The 20,876-nt window shown below is 43.4% G+C and overlaps 1 protein-coding gene across 1 annotated transcript in view; it reads right to left on the bottom strand.

Moving 5' to 3' along the window:
- Positions 1-6,275: 6,275 nt before the first annotated feature.
- Positions 6,276-20,876, bottom strand: part of TNXB (tenascin XB) — a 140,610-nt gene continuing 126,009 nt past the window's right edge. The window contains 9 exon segments of the mRNA XM_042450345.1: positions 6,276-7,062; positions 9,464-9,627; positions 10,677-10,838; positions 12,252-12,348; positions 13,729-13,880; positions 15,545-15,677; positions 19,084-19,214; positions 20,083-20,226; positions 20,682-20,801. Coding sequence (XP_042306279.1) covers positions 6,964-7,062; positions 9,464-9,627; positions 10,677-10,838; positions 12,252-12,348; positions 13,729-13,880; positions 15,545-15,677; positions 19,084-19,214; positions 20,083-20,226; positions 20,682-20,801 — 1,202 coding nt within the window. The 3' untranslated portion in view covers positions 6,276-6,963.

Raw genomic sequence — 20,876 nt, 5'->3', positions numbered from 1 at the left:
TTTAGGGACCTCTAACAGATTTGTCCCGGATGATCTGAGTGTGCGAGGCGGATTATATGGGGAGAGGCGGTCCTCCAAGTACCCTGGGCCCAAGCCATTTAGGGCTTTATAGGTCAAAACCAACAAGGATTGTATGAATCTGAATGATGAATTTTCAGTCTAGGGATGAAGACAGAGTGAAGTATAAATGTATGCTAATAAATAAAGGAAATCAGAGCTGAAACATCACATGGGAACAGGATGAGGTCAGGAGGGAAGCAGATTGCTCTCCCATCCTTATCCTATCACATAAAAGCGTTTCAGAGATCACGCTTTGTCCCATCATTGAAATGGAATTGTATTAATGCATACTCCCGTTAATACAAAATGAAAGGACAATTCCACTTCATTGACAGGACAATGACAGGATAAGAGTGATGCCATGTGAAAGTCCTTCATGCGATCACAGTTAATTGTGGTTCAATGATGGGATAATGACCACATAAGCGCGACATTGTCTGATAATCTTCACGCAATCACATTATAAGGATGGGAATAGGACAAGACTAGGATGTCCTTTTCCATGGGTGATAATCTCCCATGTTGCTGCGTGGAGTGCTTCTGTTCAGTGTTCTGGCCAGGCATGCCTTCCTTGGGCTAGCAGAAATGTGGTTCTGGCTACCAGAACTGTATGTGGTCTTTTAAGTGTAACGGCACACAAGGGAGGGAGATGGAGGTGGACAAAAATGAGGGCATTACCCCAACAAAGAACAACTCCATCACACATATTCCCAATAAATTTTCTTTCACTCTGCAAATTTCTAGCTTTGCAGTAACTTGAAAACTTTGAGCATTTAGAAATACAGTTTAGGTGGTGAAATAATAGGGGCTTGCAGATTCTCCAAGGGAAGGTGGGCACAGCAAATGGAAGAATTTTTAGGTCGGAATAATTCCACTGCTGGAAATTTGGAGAACTGAAGGAATATTTCATTTGGGGAATACAGGAGACTTAATTTTGACTTCTGTAGCTATACCCACGATTGCACGACAATTGCACAATACAATGATTACTCTTGTGCCAAATTAATTTTCTTGTCTCATTCTTGAAAAGCCAGGTGAGATTTTTTTTTAAATTGTCCATCCTCCCCGAGGGGGCATTGTTGACAAATTTCCCGAATGATCAAAAGGGATCAAAGTTGAACATTTACGTTAACATTTATCTGGGTGCTAATTTCATTTGCATTACAGAGCATCCTTTGAAGGTCCTTCCCCCCACTTTCAAAGCAAAAAGTGACCAGAATAACATGCAAAAAGAGGTTTGGCAGAAGTCCAAGCAAGGTACTTTCCTCAGCTTGGAACAACTTGAAGGCACACAACAACAACAACAACAACAACAAGCACATGTAGTTTGGTTTAGTCCAAACAAGGAATCCTAGAGTTAGAAGGGACCCCTGGCGTCATCCTGGGTCAGCTGTCTTCTGCCATTCAGGAATACATAGAATTCTAGAGTTGGAAGGGACCCCGAAGAGGCATCCAGTCCAACTCCCTTTCTGCCATGCAGGAATACATAGCATCCTAGATTTGGAAGGGAACCCGAGGATACCATAAAATCCCCTTCCTCTTGTCTTCCTACACCTCCCATTCTAAAGTTACTATTTTTTTGTCACAGAAGATAATGTGGCAGAATGAGGGAGGGAGGACAGAAGACTAGGGAGGGGAGGAGGCAGCCTTACTCCACCATACCCTTAAGTTCTCAATATGGCCTGTGGGCCATATCTAGCCCCAGGCCATTTCAGCACTCTGCAACCTACAACTCCCAGTCCCAGGATCACCCAGCCAACATGGTTAAATGGGCTGAGCTGGATGGGGATTCTGAGAGCTTAGTTCATCCAAAACTACTATAACTCCCATCAATGTAGTTGATTGGGGTGCACAAACTGCATCACTCCAGATGTTAGACTACAGCTTCCAGCATTCCTGGCCTATTGTCAAAGCTTGCTGTGGCTGCTTGGAAACCCTCTACTGGAGTTTTCTTGTACAGGGTCAGATATCCCTGGTTAGTAGTTGGATGGACTCTGTTGGACTAAAACTCCCATCAAAGTAGTTGAATGCCATGGTTGGATTGTAGTTGTCCTCATCCTGGGACTTCTTCCCAATGGCTGGACTGCAGTTGTCATCATTCCCAACCAGAGTCCTAATCCAGCTCTGAGTTTGACTTGCCCAAGGTCACCCTGTGGGTTTTCATGGCCCAGCAGGGATTTGAAACCCCTCTCAGTGTAGTCCAACATTTAAAACCACTAAACCACTGTCACTCCCCCGTTAAATATATTTATATATTTACACACAAACCATTTTGAAGATTCAGGAAAAGGAATGAATGATAAAATTTCACATTGTGTTCATGCTTAGCCTGACCCTTTATACAAATTCAATTGCTCTTGTTAGGAGAGAAAAGCAGTCTTCTATACAAATGCAAGTCAAGAGTACTATTAGCAGCAGTTAGGACATACATCATCATAAGAAAACAACTGGAAGGGCATTGCCTTTGTAGTGAGAGAGAGCCTGGACTTTGTAATGTTTACTCACAATTAACATCCATGGTTTGGCTTACTTTGGAGTAAATGCGACTGATATTAACTGCACACTTTTCCAGTTAGAACAGCCCTAAGGGAACTAAAAATAAAAAGGGGGGAGTGTAGGCATTGCACTGTAAAATAAGCAAAAGGAAAAGGGTAACATGTTGATCAGTGAGAAGATAAGCTTTATACCAAGTTTTGTTTTTAAGACCTTGTCTGAATGGTTGTTTATGCAAAGTACACAACTTTGCCCATCAAATTCTCTTCTGGAAGATCTCGTCCCTTCTTTTCATTTGTAAATGATGTGAAACTAAAATTCGTAGTCCTCAGTTGGGAAGCCGCATGTTTTCACAGCTTGTCAAGACTTCATTGAACTATCAAGTAACCAGTATCCTGTATATTTAACGAGAGAGACAATACTTCTTCACATCTCTTACAATCGCGATGAACCGATGATAATGGCTGGCACTCTGTTGAGCATTTACAAGGGCGTAAACAGCACTATCATGAATACTCTTTGGTATTCATGATCATAGTTGTGGCACCCAGTGCCATACCAGTGGTTAGTGTCATCTGGTCTGAAAGGACAGCGGGAGGGCATCAGTGGCAACAAGAGTACAATGTCTATTCTGCTGATGACTGGGATGTGGGTGGATGACATTCCTGTGACTTGACCATCAAAACCAGGCTTGTTGTTACACGTACACGTTGCAGCCTTGCTGACTGTCAGAAGTGGGTGGAAACATCATCCACCCATGCCCCAAATGCCAAAAGAACAGACTTCCTCTCAGTGCACCTGATGCCCAGTAACGTAGATTGGAGGTGGTGGCAGGCCAGGAGATGCTATTTAGTCAAGCAGACATAATGAAATAGCCAATATAGAATTCCAGCCTAGACACATAGGTTTGCACCTTTTTCTCAGGGGCTATGTAGGGCAGAAGGAAAGGGATAAAACCAAGGAGGGCATCAAGTCCTCTTTTTTGTTGTTGCACTTAGCTTTGCACTTCATGCTGGTAGATCCATCTTTAAGACCATCAAACTCCACTCTTGACTGTTATCATAGGAATAAGAAGTCAGAGTGCTGTTTGAATCCCTGTTTGTCCATGGAATCTCACTGGGTGACTTAGCCCCAGAAAACCCTGACATGGGTTCAGCTTAGGGTCATCATAAGTCAGAAACAAATTGGATGTGCACATCAACCTTTCTCCCTACTTCACACACTTCTATGGGGAGGGGTGGAGAGAAGCTCCCAAGAAGCCACTAGAGTAAGAGGGACTCTCTCCTTCTTTGGCAGCTGCTTGGAAGCAACTTTCCACCACCCCAAGCAGCATCACCACATACATACACCAGTCCTCCTCTGCTCACCTTTTCCCCTTTCCCTTCCTGCCTTCTGGGCTCTGATTCTGGCACGTTTGTGTAGTACTGTACCACCCAGAGCTTCAAGGGCAGGATGATGAGTCTTCTCACAAGGTTTCACTCCTCCCTTTAGGAATCTGGGATCTGCTACTTCAACTGGCCCAACCAGCCAAGACATTTTTCAGACTCTTTAATCAGGGATTTTCCCAGTTTTCCGGCACAAACGGCAAGCCTAGGCGAGGCAGTGCCCCAAAGGACTCTTTTATACACAAGAACACCACAACATCAAAAGAAAGTCATGCTTCCCTCTACATCCTTTTTCAAAAACTCAATTTTTATTTTAAACATTTTCTCACAATGATCTAAAAATAACTTTTCCCCAAGCGCTTCTTATAGAGAAACTTTATCCCAACCCCCTCCCGCAAAGTAACACTGTACAGCCTGCCTCTCCCACCCACCTGGTGCAAATATCCTGCCTTGCCTTGAGCTGTAAGGACTATCTCTGCTACGTAACACATCTTTGCCACCCTCCAGAAAAAGAAATCCTCCCCCTTCCCCTCTGATACTGCAGATATCCAAATACTGGGGTGCAGGTGTTGTTTTAGGAGACAGGAGAGTAGGAAAAGATTGACCAAATCCATCAACTTTTGGTTTCTCCATTTGACAATTGTTCAGTCTTTTCCCAAACTTTTGAGAATTTCACCAATTTAAACTTTGGTTCATCAGAAATGTATGGGAAAGAAATGTATACACATCTTTGTGAGCATTTTCAGATAGGTTGCCATGAACTTTAGACAGTATGGAAAAGTTACTTTTGGGAACCACAGCTCCCAGAATTTTCCAGCTGACATGTTCAAAAAGTCTGGGAAACACTGAAAGTTGTGGTCCCAAAAGTAACTTTTCCATGCACTACTTTTTTACCACTCCAAAAATTCTGGCTACAATTCACTGGTTAGATTCATTTGAGTCACTGAAAAGCAAGTCCTATTTGACCACTGCTTTCTGTCAATCACACCATCAGAATCCCTTGTGTCAGGAAAAAAAAACCTTAATCCATCATGTTGGATTAAGTCTGCCATTGGATTGCTGCTGGTCTTTTGAAGAATTTCTTCCTTCCAAACCTCATGTACAATCAAGCTAAGGAGCACATACATGCACACCACTAAAGGTAGTGTAGCTTGGTTGATTTTTAAGAGCAATAGGAGTTCTTTATCAACTGGGCTTATTTCTCAGATTTGTAGCCCAAAGTAGAATGCATGTCCGTTTTGCCAAATGGATTTTTCCAGTGTGGCAAAAGAGACACTTTTACAACACTTTAATGATGACCCTCTTCTATGCTTTTACGACCAGAAGAGAACAAAGTGCTTCAACCTCATGTGGAGACACAAAGATAAATGCACCTCTCTCCTTTTGCCTGCCACTTTCCCCTTCTATCTTCAGCTGTGGCAAACTGAGTTCAGAGGACCAAAAGGAGTTTGCACTGAATTAGCAGAAAAAAAGAAGGGGATGGAATCCAGACATTTCCAATAGGTTCAGACAAAGGTAAACTGCTGCAGCTTCTCCTAGTATGTGTATTCTTCCTCATTAATAATTTCTGCCATCTTAACTGCACTCTGATGTTGCCTGGCCACATGTGTCCCGGTTTTTATCTCTAAAATGTTGGAGGGTATGGCTTGCCAATTTGTCCTTGCTTTGTGTGCATTATATAAATGTTCTCTCTATTTCATTCTGCTTTTCATTTCAAGGTCTTTCCCATCCATTCTGTTTAGTGCTTCCTATCCTATGCTCTCCCATCTTCTCACTCCATGGATCCATTTTTGGATTTCTGTTGCTCTTTTTACAATTACCACTTGTTATTGGAGAGGTGGGGTGTGAGAGCTTTCAGTGGTGGCTGGGGTGGAGGTGGAAGAGGCAACAACATCTGCGGCTTTGAGCTTACAAAATTCCCAGAAGAGGGGAAAATAATAATTATTAAAAAGTGCTTTGATCTTGACATGTATCTGGTGGCTACTGATGAGTATATCATGTTTTTGAGGAGTGCTTGCGGGAAACAGAAGATAATAAAGAGGGAAGCTGAAGGAGAAACATAGAAAGTTTTATGTTGGAAAAATGAGGGACAAACTGAGCTTGGCAAAGTTTCCATTTTGGACTACATCTCCCAGAATCCTCAGTCAACATGGCCACTGGGCATGCTGGCTGATGGATAGTAGGTGTCATTGTCCAAAAAGAGGAACTTTTCCAAATCACTGGTGATGGAACTACAAGGAACAATGAGTGTATCTACACTGTAGAAATAATGCAGTTTGACACCACTTTAACTGTTGTGACTCCATCCTACAGAATCCTGGGGTTTGTAGACACTCTTTAGCTGGTAAGGCTTGTAAAATTACAAATCCCAGATTTCCATAGGATGGAGCCACAACACTTAAAGTGGTGCCAAAATGCTTTATTTCTACAGTGTAGATGCGCCCAAGGACAGAAAGGGACTTGCACCTGGAGGAGACAAGGCCAATATCAGCTGCCAGCCCAGAGGAGAAACCACCATTGGTGGCAACTAGCTTAGCAGCTGGCCCATTTTGGGGATGGATGGATGGATGGATGGATGGATGGATGGATGGATGGATAAGGCACTGGCCAGCTTGCCCTCCTTATTCCCTTCTCAATGGCTCTCCAGAAAGAATGGAACTGCTGAGCAAAGGACTGTTCAGCTATTCTGTGACACCATCTAAACTAAGTGACTGCATCCTCTTCAGTCTCTTTCCCCGTCCTTGACTCTTCTGGATGCTCCATACTCTTGGCATTCTGTGGCTAGTGAGTGGCAGGATAATAATAATAATAATAATAACAACAAATACAAGGTGCTTTTAAAAATGTTTGTCCGTTGTTGTTCTTGGTTTTCTCTCTCTCTCTCTCTCTTTTTTTTTTCCTCAGGGCAGGGAAATTAAGAGAGGGTATGAGGTATCCCATCGCAGAGGAGCAGTTGGTATATTTATTCCCTCCTCCTCCTCCTCCTCTGCCATCCTCAGTCACTTTGTATGCCTCCCATTCTTGCTCACGCCCGCCTCAAAGGCTGGAAGCCACGGGGTCGAAGTTTCATCTCAGTGAAGGGGATGGAAAACTCAAATCCTTTCCAGTTGAACCAGTTGATGCCCTGGGATAGGAAGGAAAAGAGAGAGAGAGGCAGGAAGTGAGAAACAAGGAGATGTACGGAACTGTACACACATTATGCTTTTGGTTCCCAATGGTTTGGGGGGAACAGAAGCAGATCTATTAGGGTAACTTGTGTTGTTGTCGTTGTTAACTACCCTCAAGTCAACCCTGACTCATGGCAACTCTGTGGATAAGACGTCTCCAAGAATTTCTGTTCTCCACTGCTCTGCTTAGTTCCTGCAGATTCTTGCCCATGATCTCCCCTAATAAGAGTCCATCCATCTGGCATGAGGTCTTCCTCTTTTTCTACCCACAGCCGTTTCTAGCATTATTGTCTTTTCCAGTGTGTTATCCCAAGCTTTGGGCCCCTGATCACCCCTCATGTTTAATATCAAATTAATATTACAAGGGACACTGGGAGTGGGTGATCTGGACTGGACCCCACTGTGGAAGCCAGACGTCTTGGTGGACTTGAAGAGCTGGTCAGGGTGAGCAGGGTTGAGGAGGGCACCCACCTTGATGGGAGCACTGGATTTGCCAACACAACCCTTTTGTGCCTGTAGAGTGAGAGGGGTTTATGGCCAAAGTATGGTTAGACAAAGGACTTGAGAGCCAGTATGCTAATTCCTTTTGTCTGACATATTCTCACCTGTCACCCCCTGCAGTCAAACTGGTTTCGAACTATTCTTTTCCCACTTGGCAAACATTCTAAAGCGCTTTAATCCATTCAGTTTTTGGTTTCTGCCCCCTGAGCTACATTCAGAGTATAAATATTGGTAGAAAATAGCTAGACTTCAGTCTTGGTCCAGTAGCGGGCAGACATTCTGTCAGTTTTACTAGGTTCAGCCCCTCAATACACCGAATAGCCTTCTTTTCTGCCACAGCGGCTATATGGAGCCTTCTCCATCCTGGACTCCCACCGATTGCACTCAAGAGCCATGTCAGGCAAGTATTACTATTAGCAAAACCTCAACTCAATTCACCTCTCCCACCTTTGATTTTGTTAGCGCTTGTGTGCGAGTGTGAACTGTGTGTGTGTGTTGCTTTACCCCCTTAATAAACTACAAATCTGCTACATTTGGAAACCTGCCTCTGGAGTTCTTTGTGATTTGGACTTGATATAGCTGGGCTGATCCCAAGACTGCTGTTGCCCTGATCAAACTATATCTTTCATTTGAGCTAATACTATAATCCCCTTAAAATTAGATTCGTTTGTGGGTGTCCCCCCGGACCCCAGAAATTTGGGTAACAAGTGAGTCATGTCTTTTCATGATGTGGCTAAAGTACGATAGTCTCAGTTTGACTAGATTTCAGACTTGATGTGTTCAAAGACACATTTGTTTGTCTTTTTGGCCACCTGCAGTATCATCATCAGTCTTCTCCACAGCATCACATCTCTGATTAACTGATTTTCTTCTTATCTTATTTTCTTTCTTCACTCTCCAGCTCTCACATCCATATAAACTTAACTAGGCCAATAGGTTAATTATGGCTGGTTGGATTAGAACTATGTGCAACCACAGTGTAGAGTTGCCATATTCTAGTTTTCCAAAACCAGGTAATGTCTTTTGCATATTATGCAAATTTGGATAATGCACAAATTAAGTACATTGTGCACATTTTAATATTATGCAAATGGATCACATCAATTGTTCCATTGTTTCTTTACCACTATGTCTTATTCCTAACAACATTTTTAGAGTAAGCAAGACACGACTCACTAGAAATGACAATAGTGCTTATCAGGAAAAGAGGAAGACCACACTACAGACAAATAGATCAATCTAGGAAGCTATGGCTATGAATCTGCAAAAGCTGAGCAGGGCTGTTGATGATAGGGAGTCTTAGAGGTCTCTTATTCATATGCAAAGCAAAGATGTCACTATGGATGATACTGGAATATTCTGGATTTCAGAATTCCAGAGAAGTGAGACTCAACCTGTACAGCACTAGACTTGAGAGTGGGAGACCTGAGTTCAAATTTGTGTTTGCCTCTCAGGGTCTTCTAGGTCAAAGAAAGACCTTTTTCAAACCAGGAAGTGATCTGGAACAACAGCAGTGGAGTGGGACACTATCATTGCCAAATTGCTCTTTGCATTCTGTAGACCAGGGGGTGGGCGACTGCAGGTGGGGATGACGACATTTTCACCCCTTTACCCTGCCAGAATCCACACTAGTGTGCCCAAAGAAACAATGCTCATGTTGGTTGGGGATGATGGGAGTTGTAATCCTGCACATCTGGTGGACCCTGTGTGGGGGAAGGTTACTATATACATAAAAGGTAGAAACCCTGTCTTAAGCACACTGTATCTCTTTGAAAGAAAGAAACCAAAAAAGCACAGCAGCCCTTCCTTGATTCCCCCTTCCTTTCCTCCTCCTCCCCTTATGCCATTTCTTTGTACCTGGTGGTCGCGGTTGTTTGCGTAGAGCCCATTTAGGTTGACATAGTGGCAGTTGCGGTACCACCAGGCTCCGCGGTACGAGACGGCGCAGGGGATGATAACCCGATTGGGGTCCCTGTCCCGAGTGGAGAAGACGCTGCCTGAATGGTAGCTGAACGCATCACCTGCGAAGGCAGAAAGGAAGCGAGAGTGAAAATGGAGAAGGATTCTCCCCTTGGTTCCCTGTCCTATCTTGAATTCTCTAAAACACACATAAGTTGGCCACAGGGGTTTCACAAGGCAGAAGTGAGGGATGTAGGCCATACCAGATGACACCACTGCTCCCCAAACTTTAGTCTGTCTTTTGCCAGAAATGGTTTGTGGCATTTATTTACCCATATCCCTTTTAAATACTGGTGCTGACACACAGGCTTTGTATATGACATGGTAATTTAAACATGTAATTTTAATTTTGCTAGTTGTTTATGTTACAACTATTGTCTTTTTTTTTTTTTTGGTCATTAACTACCCTCAAGTTGACTCCAACTCATGGCAACTGTGTGGATCAGACATCTCCAAGATCCCCTGTCCTCCATTGCTCTGCATAAGTCTTGTAGATTCATATCCGTGACCTTCCTAATTGAGTCCATCCATCTGGCATACACTCTTCCTCTTCTTCTACTACCCTCAGCCTTCCCCAGCATTATTGTCTTTACTAATAATTCATGTTTCCAGTCTGTTGGCCCGTGTTTTGTTTTCCATATTTGTTGGCATATTTTAGTGAACACTAGAGTTGCTTCTGTATGTGTGAATTGTAGCAGTTCGATTGGAATGTCATCTGTTCCTAGTGATTTATTTTACCTAGTTTCTCTTAATGTAGCTTCCACTTCTGCAGAATTTGGGGTTCATCTTTGTATGATTCATTTTTTTCATCTCTTTCACCTAGTTGTTTATGTCACAACTATTGCCATTACATTCACGAATATATGGAAATGGATTCTGTATGGTGTGGAATGGGAGGAGGTCAATGGGGGGTGTGTGAGACACCATGAGTTACCACACCAGGTGATAGTGATGCCACTGGTTGGCCATCGGCTAGAAAAGACCCACTCAGTCACCTGTTGAAAGTGTAGTTAAAAGGTAGGATAATCTTATTAATTCAAGGAGTTGACTCTTCTCAGAACCAACACAGTGGGCTGCCTGTCTAGTCCACCCATATCAGCCCAACACTCACCAGCCGTGCCACTGTAACTGCCCAGGTGGAGGCGGTAATAGTCAGCAGGGGAGTCCACGCGGAAGCTCTGATAGGTGGCATAGACAGACTCTTTCCCAGCACGGAGATCCACACGCAGCTCATAGTCTCCTGAGGACGTCAACTGGTGCAAAGCATCATTTCCTGGAAGCAAATAGTAGAGAAAGATGACTCCCCTTTTCCTTCTCTCTCTCACATTTCCCTATACCACTTGTTTAGAATGTCAGACTGGTCTTTGCCCATCTGCACTTATAAAGACTTAAGAGCTTAATATGTGAGGAAAGAAAGTGGAAGTTCAGCTGGATAGTAGCATCTTTCTACATGCCGATGTCATAATTCTTCAATTCTCTTCCCATGGGAGATGGTTGTAAAAGTGAGTCTTTTGTCTAATGGTTCCTCTTTTCAGCTAGAAAAAAGATTTTTACAGCCATCTCCCTCAGGAAGAGAACAGAAGCACTATGACACCATGTGGTAAAGAAAGGTGTTACTATCTGGGCAAACTTCCACTTTCTGTCCTCATGCAATAAACCTATTAAATATGAATATGAAATTGACCTATCCATAGAACTAAAACCATTTAAACAAATGAGTAAAAGTCAAAAGACATAAGTCAGTAACTGCACAATTTTAAAAGCTCTTGCAGTCAGATCCTAAAAACTTCTTTGAATAGAAAGATTTTCACTTGCTAATAAAAGGAGAGACCCCAGCCTCCTTTGGGATATAATTTCAAAGCCTGAAATCTTCTTTCTATGGGTTTTGGTGGTTTCCCCTGCCATACTTGGAGAATAGTGGGGGAACAAGTACTAACCATATCCCTAGCAGAGAACCTGAAATTACTTCCAGGGAAACAAACAAACACCCCTTACATAAAAGACCAGGAAGTCCCAGATTATGTTCCTGTTCTTTCCAATTTTATTTTGGAGGGCCATACATGTTTTCTGTCAACTCCTGGTACAATCAGAGACTTTTTATACCAGCTCCCCAGATCAGTTTATTTTAACCCAGTATCTGAGACTTTAAAGATCAAACTGTCCAGGTGCATCCAGACTGATTGAAAAGTCCCACTAGCACATACTATGTGCCTGAAGAGCCAGTGTGGTGTAATGGTTTATGTATTGGACTAGAACTCTGGGAGACCAGGGTTTGAAACCCACCACAGCTGTGGAAACCTTGGGACAAAACTCACTTTGAACAAATGTTACCAAGAAAACCCCATAATAGGTTTGCTTTACAATCATAGAATTGGAAGAGACTACAAGGGTCATCCAGTTCCTGCCAAGCAGTAACACATAGACAAGCAATAGGGTGGCCATAAGTTGGAAACTTATATTGAAGGCACTAAACAACAAGAAATACTAAGTGCTTGAATGCAAGGTGGAGGCTTTGGTTAGCCCTTTGGCTGGGTAGGCCTGATTCTAAATCATGGCACAGTGTGAAAGCTTATTGTCCCCCGAAATCCTCTCATTCCCAGTTGCTGATATGTAAAATGGCAACAACAACCAAATGGCAGTAACACTCCGTTACATAAGAGAAAGATATCCAGAGCCATGTACACACCTAACCAAAACTCTCGGGTGAGATTGCCAAAGCCTGTGGCATAATCCTGCCATTCACGCCAGAAGTCAGTTTCGCCATTCATCCGACGCTGAAAAACCTGAGGACAATGATGACGATAAGGGTATGAACGTGAGTTTGTGCTTTGTTTAAGCAGACCTCTTCCTTGCTCTCTATCAGCCTTATTGCATTACAAAAGAAAGCTAAGATGGAGTGGCAGACTAACAACTTTTTGCTTATCATCACACGCCCTTGGGGTACTTCTGTTCTCTTCCTGAGGGAGATGGTGATAAAAGTGTGTCTTTTGTTATACTGGGAAAATCTGGCAAAAGGCATGCTTTTATCGCCATCTCCCCCTGGAAGGAAAACAGAAGTGCAACCAGAGAGGTAAACAGAAAGCTACTTCTCTCCTGCTCCATCTCAGCTTACTTTTCTAAAGTGATAAGGCTATAAATAGAAAGCCAGTGTGTTGATCACCTGGCTAGGTGCCTCTTTGTTACCAGTGCTGGCGGGCAGCACAGTAGGATGCTTTGTAAACAGTTGCCCAGAATCACGTCAGAGTGCTCTGCATTTTCTGGGAAGATCCAGAGAAAATTGTGATTTCTTATAATTTAGTTTAGGGCAGTGGTTCCCAACCTGTGGGTCGGGACCCCTTTGGGGGTCGAATGACCCTTTCACAGGGGTCACCTAAGACCATCAGAAAACACCTATGTAATTACAGTTATGAAGTAGCAATGGAAATAATTTCATGGTTGGGGGTCACCACAACATGAGGAACTGTATTAAAGGGTCGCAGCATTAGGAAGGTTGGGAACCACTGGTTTAGGGAAAGGATGGCCTGGATTCATTGTGGGACTGCCCTTTCCCAATGAAAACAGTCGAAAATAAAACTGGGTCTCTGGTGCTGTGTCATGAAGACAAGGTAACCAGAGGTTGGGGAGAAACCCGTTTAAAGCGTCTGTGCAGACATGCCTTAAGACACAGAGAGCACTACAATGATGAAGTGTGTGATAGACTCAGGATTTCTTTCCTCCTCAAAAAATGGAAGCTTCTGAGTCTTGGGTTGACAAATCTGTGGCAGTTGAACAAAGTACAGTCAGCTCCCCATATGCATGGATTCAACCATGGTTCGGAAATATTCACACAAAGAAATTCATACCAGCAAAAGGGCTCAAGCTCGACTCATGCTTGCATCCTTCTGAAGAGGACGTTTAAATGTGTACCCAGCTTGTAGGGGGCAATTAGCTTACATTTTGTAAACCACTTAGACACTATTCGTTCAGAATGAAGTGGTATATAAATGAAGCTGTTTGATTTAGGTATTTTATATAAGGGACACCATTTTAATACACTATTGTATATAATGAGATTTGAGCATCCATGGATTTTGGTATCCACAGAGGGTCTGGAAACAAACCGAGGGCCCCACTGTAAGTGCATGCTGACCAATCCACTTGATAGCTGCACTCTTAATACTCACTATCCAGCCTCCTCCATCAGTCTCCATGTCACAGTACACCTGCAAGGGGTGTTCTCTGTTGCCCCCAAGATAAATAGTTGTTACCCGAGAGGGTCCTGGTCCATTCAGGCTCTCCTCTGAGCAATCCCGAGGAAAGGGGTATGTCAGATGTTCTGCCGAGGAAAGAAAGGATAACTTGTCAGTGACTAGCTTAGTTTATGCTAACAACAAACTCAATTCTTTGTGTACTAATCCATATATAGACCAACTCTTCATGCACATAAGGAAGAAATCAGCAGGCTTGCTTAAAGCTCAAGTACTGCAGAATTTTTTTTTAAGGGGGTAAAGAACCACTACAAAATATCAGCATAAGGACTGAGCATGAGCACTACAGATAGATTCTCCTTTATCCTGAATGCCAAAATCTGAATATTCCAAATTGTCCACATGAATGGCTGAGATAGTGACACGTTGGCTTTCTGATGGTTCAATGTACATAAATTTTGTTTGTGTAAATTATTTAAAATATTGTGTATCAATCACTTTCAGGCTATATGTATAAAGTATATATGAAACAAAGGAATATCATTGTTGGGTCCCATCTCCAAGATATCTCATTACATGCAAATATTCCAAAACTGAAAAAACTCCCAAATGCAAAACACTTCTGGTCTCAAGCATTTTAGATAAGGGAGATTCAACCTGTATCTACAGAAGGGCGAATCTTCCAGGAAAAGAGGAAGAATGACAAATGGAAGAAAGGAAAGGAAACAGAATGAAATGTTATAGGAAAGAGTATGGCTGGTTGACTTGAATCCTGAACTGAAGCATTCTTTGTTGCAACATATTTTTCAAGGTTCTCTCCCTAACTATAACAGAAAACAGGCCTCTATCTGGAAGGGGTTACACCTTGGCCACCAGCTGCTGAGGAAATGCAATAAGATTGGCTGGCACTCACTCTCATGTTCTTGTTAGCTGCCATTTTCATATTCTGCGTTTTAAGGGCCTCACACTGACTTCTGCACTCCTCCCTAGCCCTACCATTATGCCTTTCAGAGTTTATTTTTATTTTTAAACATAATTTCGGAAGTATGCAGATATAATTTTTTAAAAAGTGCACTCAGTCTTCCATATCCACATATTTTTTTTATTCATGGATTCAAGCATCCATGAGTTGAAAATATTTTTAAAATATATAAATTCCAAAAAGCATTTTGCCATTTACAGTATATAAGAGACATCATTTTACTAGGCCATTGTATTTAATGGGATTTGAGCATCCATGAATTTTGGTATCCATGGGGGACTGGTGACCAAACCGCAGTGGATAATAAGGGCTCACTGTATAAAGATATAAAAATAAAAGAAAGTAAAAAAAAAAAAATCCGAAAGGAGGACCTAGGGGGAGAGGACATGAAACCACATGACTGCCCAATACTAGAACTGCCAGCAAATAAATTATCACACATGAGGACTAATGGGACACCTGCACATTTGGGGGCTTATTGATGGGTTTTCCTTGTCAATAACAAGGTGCATTCTAACCACATTTCGACAGCAAAGCAGCGACAAGATGGGGATGGCATTGTGTGATAAGTCTCACCAAAGGCACTATTTTGAATTTAAAATTGATTTCATAGTCACGTGTAATAAAGTCTTTAATACTTAAATTATCACCATTGAGCCTCTCACATTATTACTGCAGATCTAGAGCAGGGATTTGCAATGCAATTCAACCTTCTGGTCTACTGCAAAAGCAAAGGATGCCTCATGTGTGGAAACTATAATGATATGTCAGGATGAGAACTCTCCCCCAGGAAACTTGTAAGGCTGTTACCGGTGGTGAAGGATGTGGAGGTGGAAGCTGTGAGCATCCCTCTCCTCAGTGCCTGGACTTGAGCCTGGTAACGGCTGGAAGGAATGAGGTCTTGGAGTTCATATGAAGTGACGTTAGCGTCCAAAGAGATTTCCTGTGGAGGACAGAGTGTAAGTGGTAATAAAACCAAACTAGCAAGTACAAGAGAGTTACCCAACCTGGTGCACAGGCTGAGGGAACCATGGCAAGTAAAGGACTAGACTGGCAACTGTCACACAGAGGACATTTTCATCGGAAGCCCCTAGACAAATAGTCTCCAAACATTTTGGGGTTACCGTCCCCTTTCTTCTTGGGTGACACCCCTAGGGCCCCCCAACACATATTTCTTCATATTAGTTCTACTGTTCTACCGCAAATTCAAAACAACCAATTTCAGTCACTGCACCCTTTGTACCTGGTCATCCTGGGAGCAGCAACTGAGCAGCTGGGTGAGAAGTAACTATGTTGGCCTTGCAGCAAAAGGCACTGCAGGCAAGAGGCTTCTCGGTCACTGCTTGGTTGTGCTCCCAAGGAGATCATGTTCAAGGGGAAAAGCTTCTTCCTAACAAGGAAGGACTCTCAATTGTTCTTCTTTGGGGTGGAGAGAGGCGAAACCAGTGTGTATGTAGGGGCTTTACAGAGGCCATATGCTCTGGAGACTGGTGTAGACAGGGAAAAGGAGCTGATCCAAGGTGAAGGACTCAACCTTGGATACTCCTCCCTTCCTTCCCCAGAGCCCAGTCTTCTCCACACAGTTCCAAGTGTCCCCCTCCCCACAAACATTGTTTCTTCTTCTACCTCTTCTCTTGGTCTGTCTGATGGAAGAAAGTGGAAACAGCAGTGCAGGTCCATCCTGCCAGCCACATCCCAGCAACATTCACAAAGCTTAAGCAGAGATCCAAATTTGAAAGGTCCCTTTTGCTGCCACTTCTAACCCATTGCTGCCACGGGCTCTAATTCCAGTCAGTCAGTTTGTTCCAAAATGATGATGCTCCGAGCCACAGAAGCAATGCCCTGTGCCCAAGCTTTGTAAGCGCTTCCTCACTACCACCGCTACTAGCAAAAGATGTGGATGAGTGGTTGAGCTTGTGTGATCAGGTGAAATGTGAAAGACACCACCAACGATCAGGCTGTGCTGTGATCTAATGAACCCTGAAAAGAAGTTTCATGCAACTCTCATCCCCACCATCAATCTAAAGGCTGCTAGTTCCCCTTGTTTTTACAATTACTTAGGTATCACATGCCATTCCTTTGACTGAAGGTCCTCTTGCTGCCCCCCCCCGTCCCCTCACTGCCCCCTGGATCTTTCCACCATCCCCCGAGGAGGTGTATCAAACTGTAAATCCCAGGATTCTGTCAGATGGAGCCATAGGAGTTAAAGTGGTGTCAAACTGCATTATTTCTATAGTGTAGACACACCCCTTGTTGGCTACTTTTTGCATTTGCTTTGTAGTTTAAGGCTGGTAAAAGATATGGAAGCTGAGAATAGATTATAGGGTGTGTGTCAATTTTCTTCTGTTGCTTGTTTGCAGAGTTGTCATAGCTGCGGAGATGAGTTATGTTTGTCCACTTTGATTTTCTTTGTTTGCTTCTGCACTATATAGCCCATCTTTCATCAGCCTTGGCCAGGAGTGTGTGCACCCCAACCAAAGCTCCTCATACATCTAGCAATAAGGAATGTGTTTGCTTGCAAGGGACAATCTGGGTAGAATTTGTTTGAGGGTCATTTATAAAGGGTGCTGGATCCTATCAGCGAAAGGGTCAGAGTGCTTCTCTGCTGTATGTCATTTGCAGCATCATCTACCACAAATGAAGCTTATCTTACAACAGTAACCTGTGCCCATGTTTGGCACTGAAAGAACTCTTGGGGAGATCTGGATCTACAGCCAGTGCTATTTGGGAATCAGATATAGGACTAGAAGTTGTCCTCTGTCCGAAGCTACTATATTGCAGAATTAATGCAGCCACCTCTTTGTGAGAGCCAGCATGGTACAGTGGTTTGAATGTTGAACTATGATTGTGGAGACCAAGGTTCATATCCCAGCTCAGTCATGTAAAGCTATTAGGTAACCTTGTCACAGTCTCTCAGCCTCAGAGGATGGCAATGGCAAATCCCCTCTGAAGAAATTTTCCAAGCAAACCCTATGATAAGTTCACCTTGAGGTTGCCTTAAGTCAGAGAAGTCTTTAAGTCACACAACAACAACAACAACAACAACAACAACAACACTTTAACTGCCATGGCTCCAACCTATGGAATACTGAGATTTGTAGTTTGTTGTGGCAGCAGACTCTTTGACAGAGAAGGCTCAATAGTTCACAACACTTCATTTCCAGAGCCATGGCAGTTAAAGGAGAGTCAAACTGCCAACCTGGCAGTTCGAAAGCATGTAAAAATGCAAGCAGATGAATAGGTTCCACGTCAGTGGGAAGGTAACAGCATTTGGTGGAGTCATGCTGGCCAAATGACCACCGGATTCGTCTTTGGACAGTGCTGGCTCTTCGACTTAGTAACGAAGATGAGCACCACCCAGTACAGTTGGTTATGACTAGACATTCATGTCAAGGGACTAACTTTACTTTACCTTTTGCAAACTGCATTAATTCTGCAGTACAGATACACCCCCAGTGCTTGTTTGTTTCCAATACACTCGGCATGTAGATTTCCATTTTGACCGAAAGGACCTAGAAACTGTTGTACATGCTTTGATAACCTCTCGATTGGATTTCTGCAATGCGCTCTACATGGGGCAACCCTTGTACCAAACCCGGAAGCTGCAATTGGTGCAGAATATGGCAGCCAGATTGGTCGCTGGTAGTTCCAGGTCGGACCATGTAACACCTATTCTAAAAGATCTTCACTGGCTGCCTATTCACTTCCGAGCTCAATACAAGGTGTTGGTTTTGACCTATAAAGCCCTAAATGGCTTGGGCCCAGGATACTTGGAGGACCGCCTCTCCCCATATAATCCGCCTCGCACACTCAGAACTTCCGGGACTAAACTGTTGGAGGTCCCTAGGTCCAATCATGTGCGGACCTCACAGAGGGCTTTTACTACTGCTGCCCCTCCCCTTTGGAATAAGCTCCCTGCAGAGCTTCGCTCCGCCGCCTCATTAGCTGTTTTTAAAAAACAGTTGAAAACATACCTATTCCGGCTGGCCTTCCCACCTTAATTTGTCCATTTATTTTCCTGCCCCCTTTCCCCTCTTTTCTCTTTTGACCCTGGATTGATGTTTAATTTTCATTTTTTTTCTGCCCCTGCCATGTGTATTTTTCTATTTTATTGTTTTCCTGTTCCTGTCTTGTAGTAATGTTTTTAACTGTTTATTCGATTTTAACTTTGTATTGTAATGTTTTTAAATTTTGTAAGCCGCCCTGATCATATCCATGGAAGGGCGGGGTATAAATAAAATTTATTATTATTATTATTATTATTATTATTATTATTATACATTTCAGTGTTCTCCCCTTTGATAACTGTGGTATGTGTTTAACAGTACCCAAGTCAGTTGCTCAGATACCTTTAGTTGCCCATATGGAGTTTCATAACTCAAGAGATATCCACCCGGAACTGCACGTGGTGGTGACCAAGTGAGACGAGCGCTGCGGGCTGAGATCTCACTAGCACGGAGGTCCCGGGGTCCATCCGCACCTGGAGAAAAAAGAGAAGAGCTTTAAAAATCCAGGCAATAAGAATTTGGGGCCTGACACAAGGGAAATCTCTGTCCTTAACTATAAAATGTGTTGCCTCTCAAGAGTGTAAATCAGAAGATGCCACAAAGTCAGGGACACTTCTTCCAGCAGTTGTAATTTTAGGACTCGGGATTTCGGAACTTGTAGATAAAAAAATCTAACTTGTCCAAGCACCAACTTCTCATCTTCAGCAGTGGCCAAACCATTTTCCCTAGCAGCTGACAAGAAGAGTTTGGATTCTCTCACAGCATCTGATGTGTGTGTGTACATGTATGTGCCTTAAATTCACTTGTCAACTGCATGAATCTCATAGAGTTTTCTTAGACAAAAACTACTCAGCTGGACCCGGTTCCCTGGCACTGATTTCCTTCCTCTGAAATAGAGCCTACAGCATCTGGTATTTATTGGCAGTCTCCCATTCAAGTACAGCCCAACCTGCAAATCTATGAAGGATCAGTGGATAAAGGGAAACCACTGTTAACATCAAACGCTATATTTCCAGAGGCAGTTGACTGTAGAATCATAGAATCATAGAATCATAGAGTTGGAAGAGACCACTAGGGCCATCCAGTCCAACCCCCTGCCATGCAGGAAATCCAAATCAAAGCATCCCAAATCATGCTGGAAGACCTCCAGTGGCCTAGAGAGACCTTCCTTTTTCCAGATGCAGGTAAGTAAAACTCTGGTTACTAATCCTGCAGATACAGGGATCAGACTACATTAACCAGAGCTGATCCTGCTTAGCTACCAAAGTCCACAGGATCTGGTCCCTTTAGGCTGTCCTTCCAATAGGCAATTTTATCTGTTCCTCAGTCCTATCCACATACCAGTGGTGAAGGTGACACTGATGGGAGAGCTCCGGTTTCCTTCCTTCTCCCCATAGACGCTGGCCCGGTATTCTGTGTCCCGGCGTAGCCCCGACAGCTGCAGCTGGACCCGGTTCCCTGGCACTGATTCAGAGACTCTTGGGCCTGGGCAGAGCAGAGAAAGGATGTTTGAGACATAAAAGAGCCCCTGATTCAAATGCAGCCCCAGAAAATAAGAGGAGACCTGCAAAGTTCAGTTAGTGAGATATACTGCCTGGTATAGAGAGTTCTGGTAGCTCATCAAACTACAGATCCCAGGATTCCACAGGATGTAGTCATGACAGTTAAAGGGGTGTCAAACTGCTTTATTTCCACAGTGTGGAAGAGCTGCCAAACATCATGCACACTGATCATGGGTTCCAGGAATTGTAGACTGGACAAGCAGTGTTTCTAAGATCTGCCTTTGTCTTCAAAATATCACTGTTAGGGTTGCCACTTCAGGATTGTCCCAGGTTCTAAGGTTTCTGGGCCAAAGCTTAGTCTTCTCTTGGATAGGGAACACTGCTTCAAGGGCAAGCCCAAACCATCATCCCCACCTTTGCCCAGTTCCCAGCTCTCACCACCATTGGGTCCATAGGTGACAATGTAGTTGTTCATCTCAGCCATGGCAGGATGCCACATCAGCACTGCTGAGGAGACAGTTACATTGATGGCTCGCAAATCCGAAGGACCATCTGGAACTGTGAGGAAAGAGAAGGACAAGGTTAGCAGGTAGACCCATCCACCAATCTGGGGGAAAGGTGGGATGGAACTAA

The sequence above is a fragment of the Sceloporus undulatus genome, chromosome 2, assembly GCF_019175285.1.
Source record: "Sceloporus undulatus isolate JIND9_A2432 ecotype Alabama chromosome 2, SceUnd_v1.1, whole genome shotgun sequence".
Lineage (NCBI taxonomy): Eukaryota > Metazoa > Chordata > Lepidosauria > Squamata > Phrynosomatidae > Sceloporus > Sceloporus undulatus.
The sequence above is the reverse complement of the archived record's forward strand: the minus strand, read 5'-3'. Positions and strand labels throughout refer to the sequence as shown.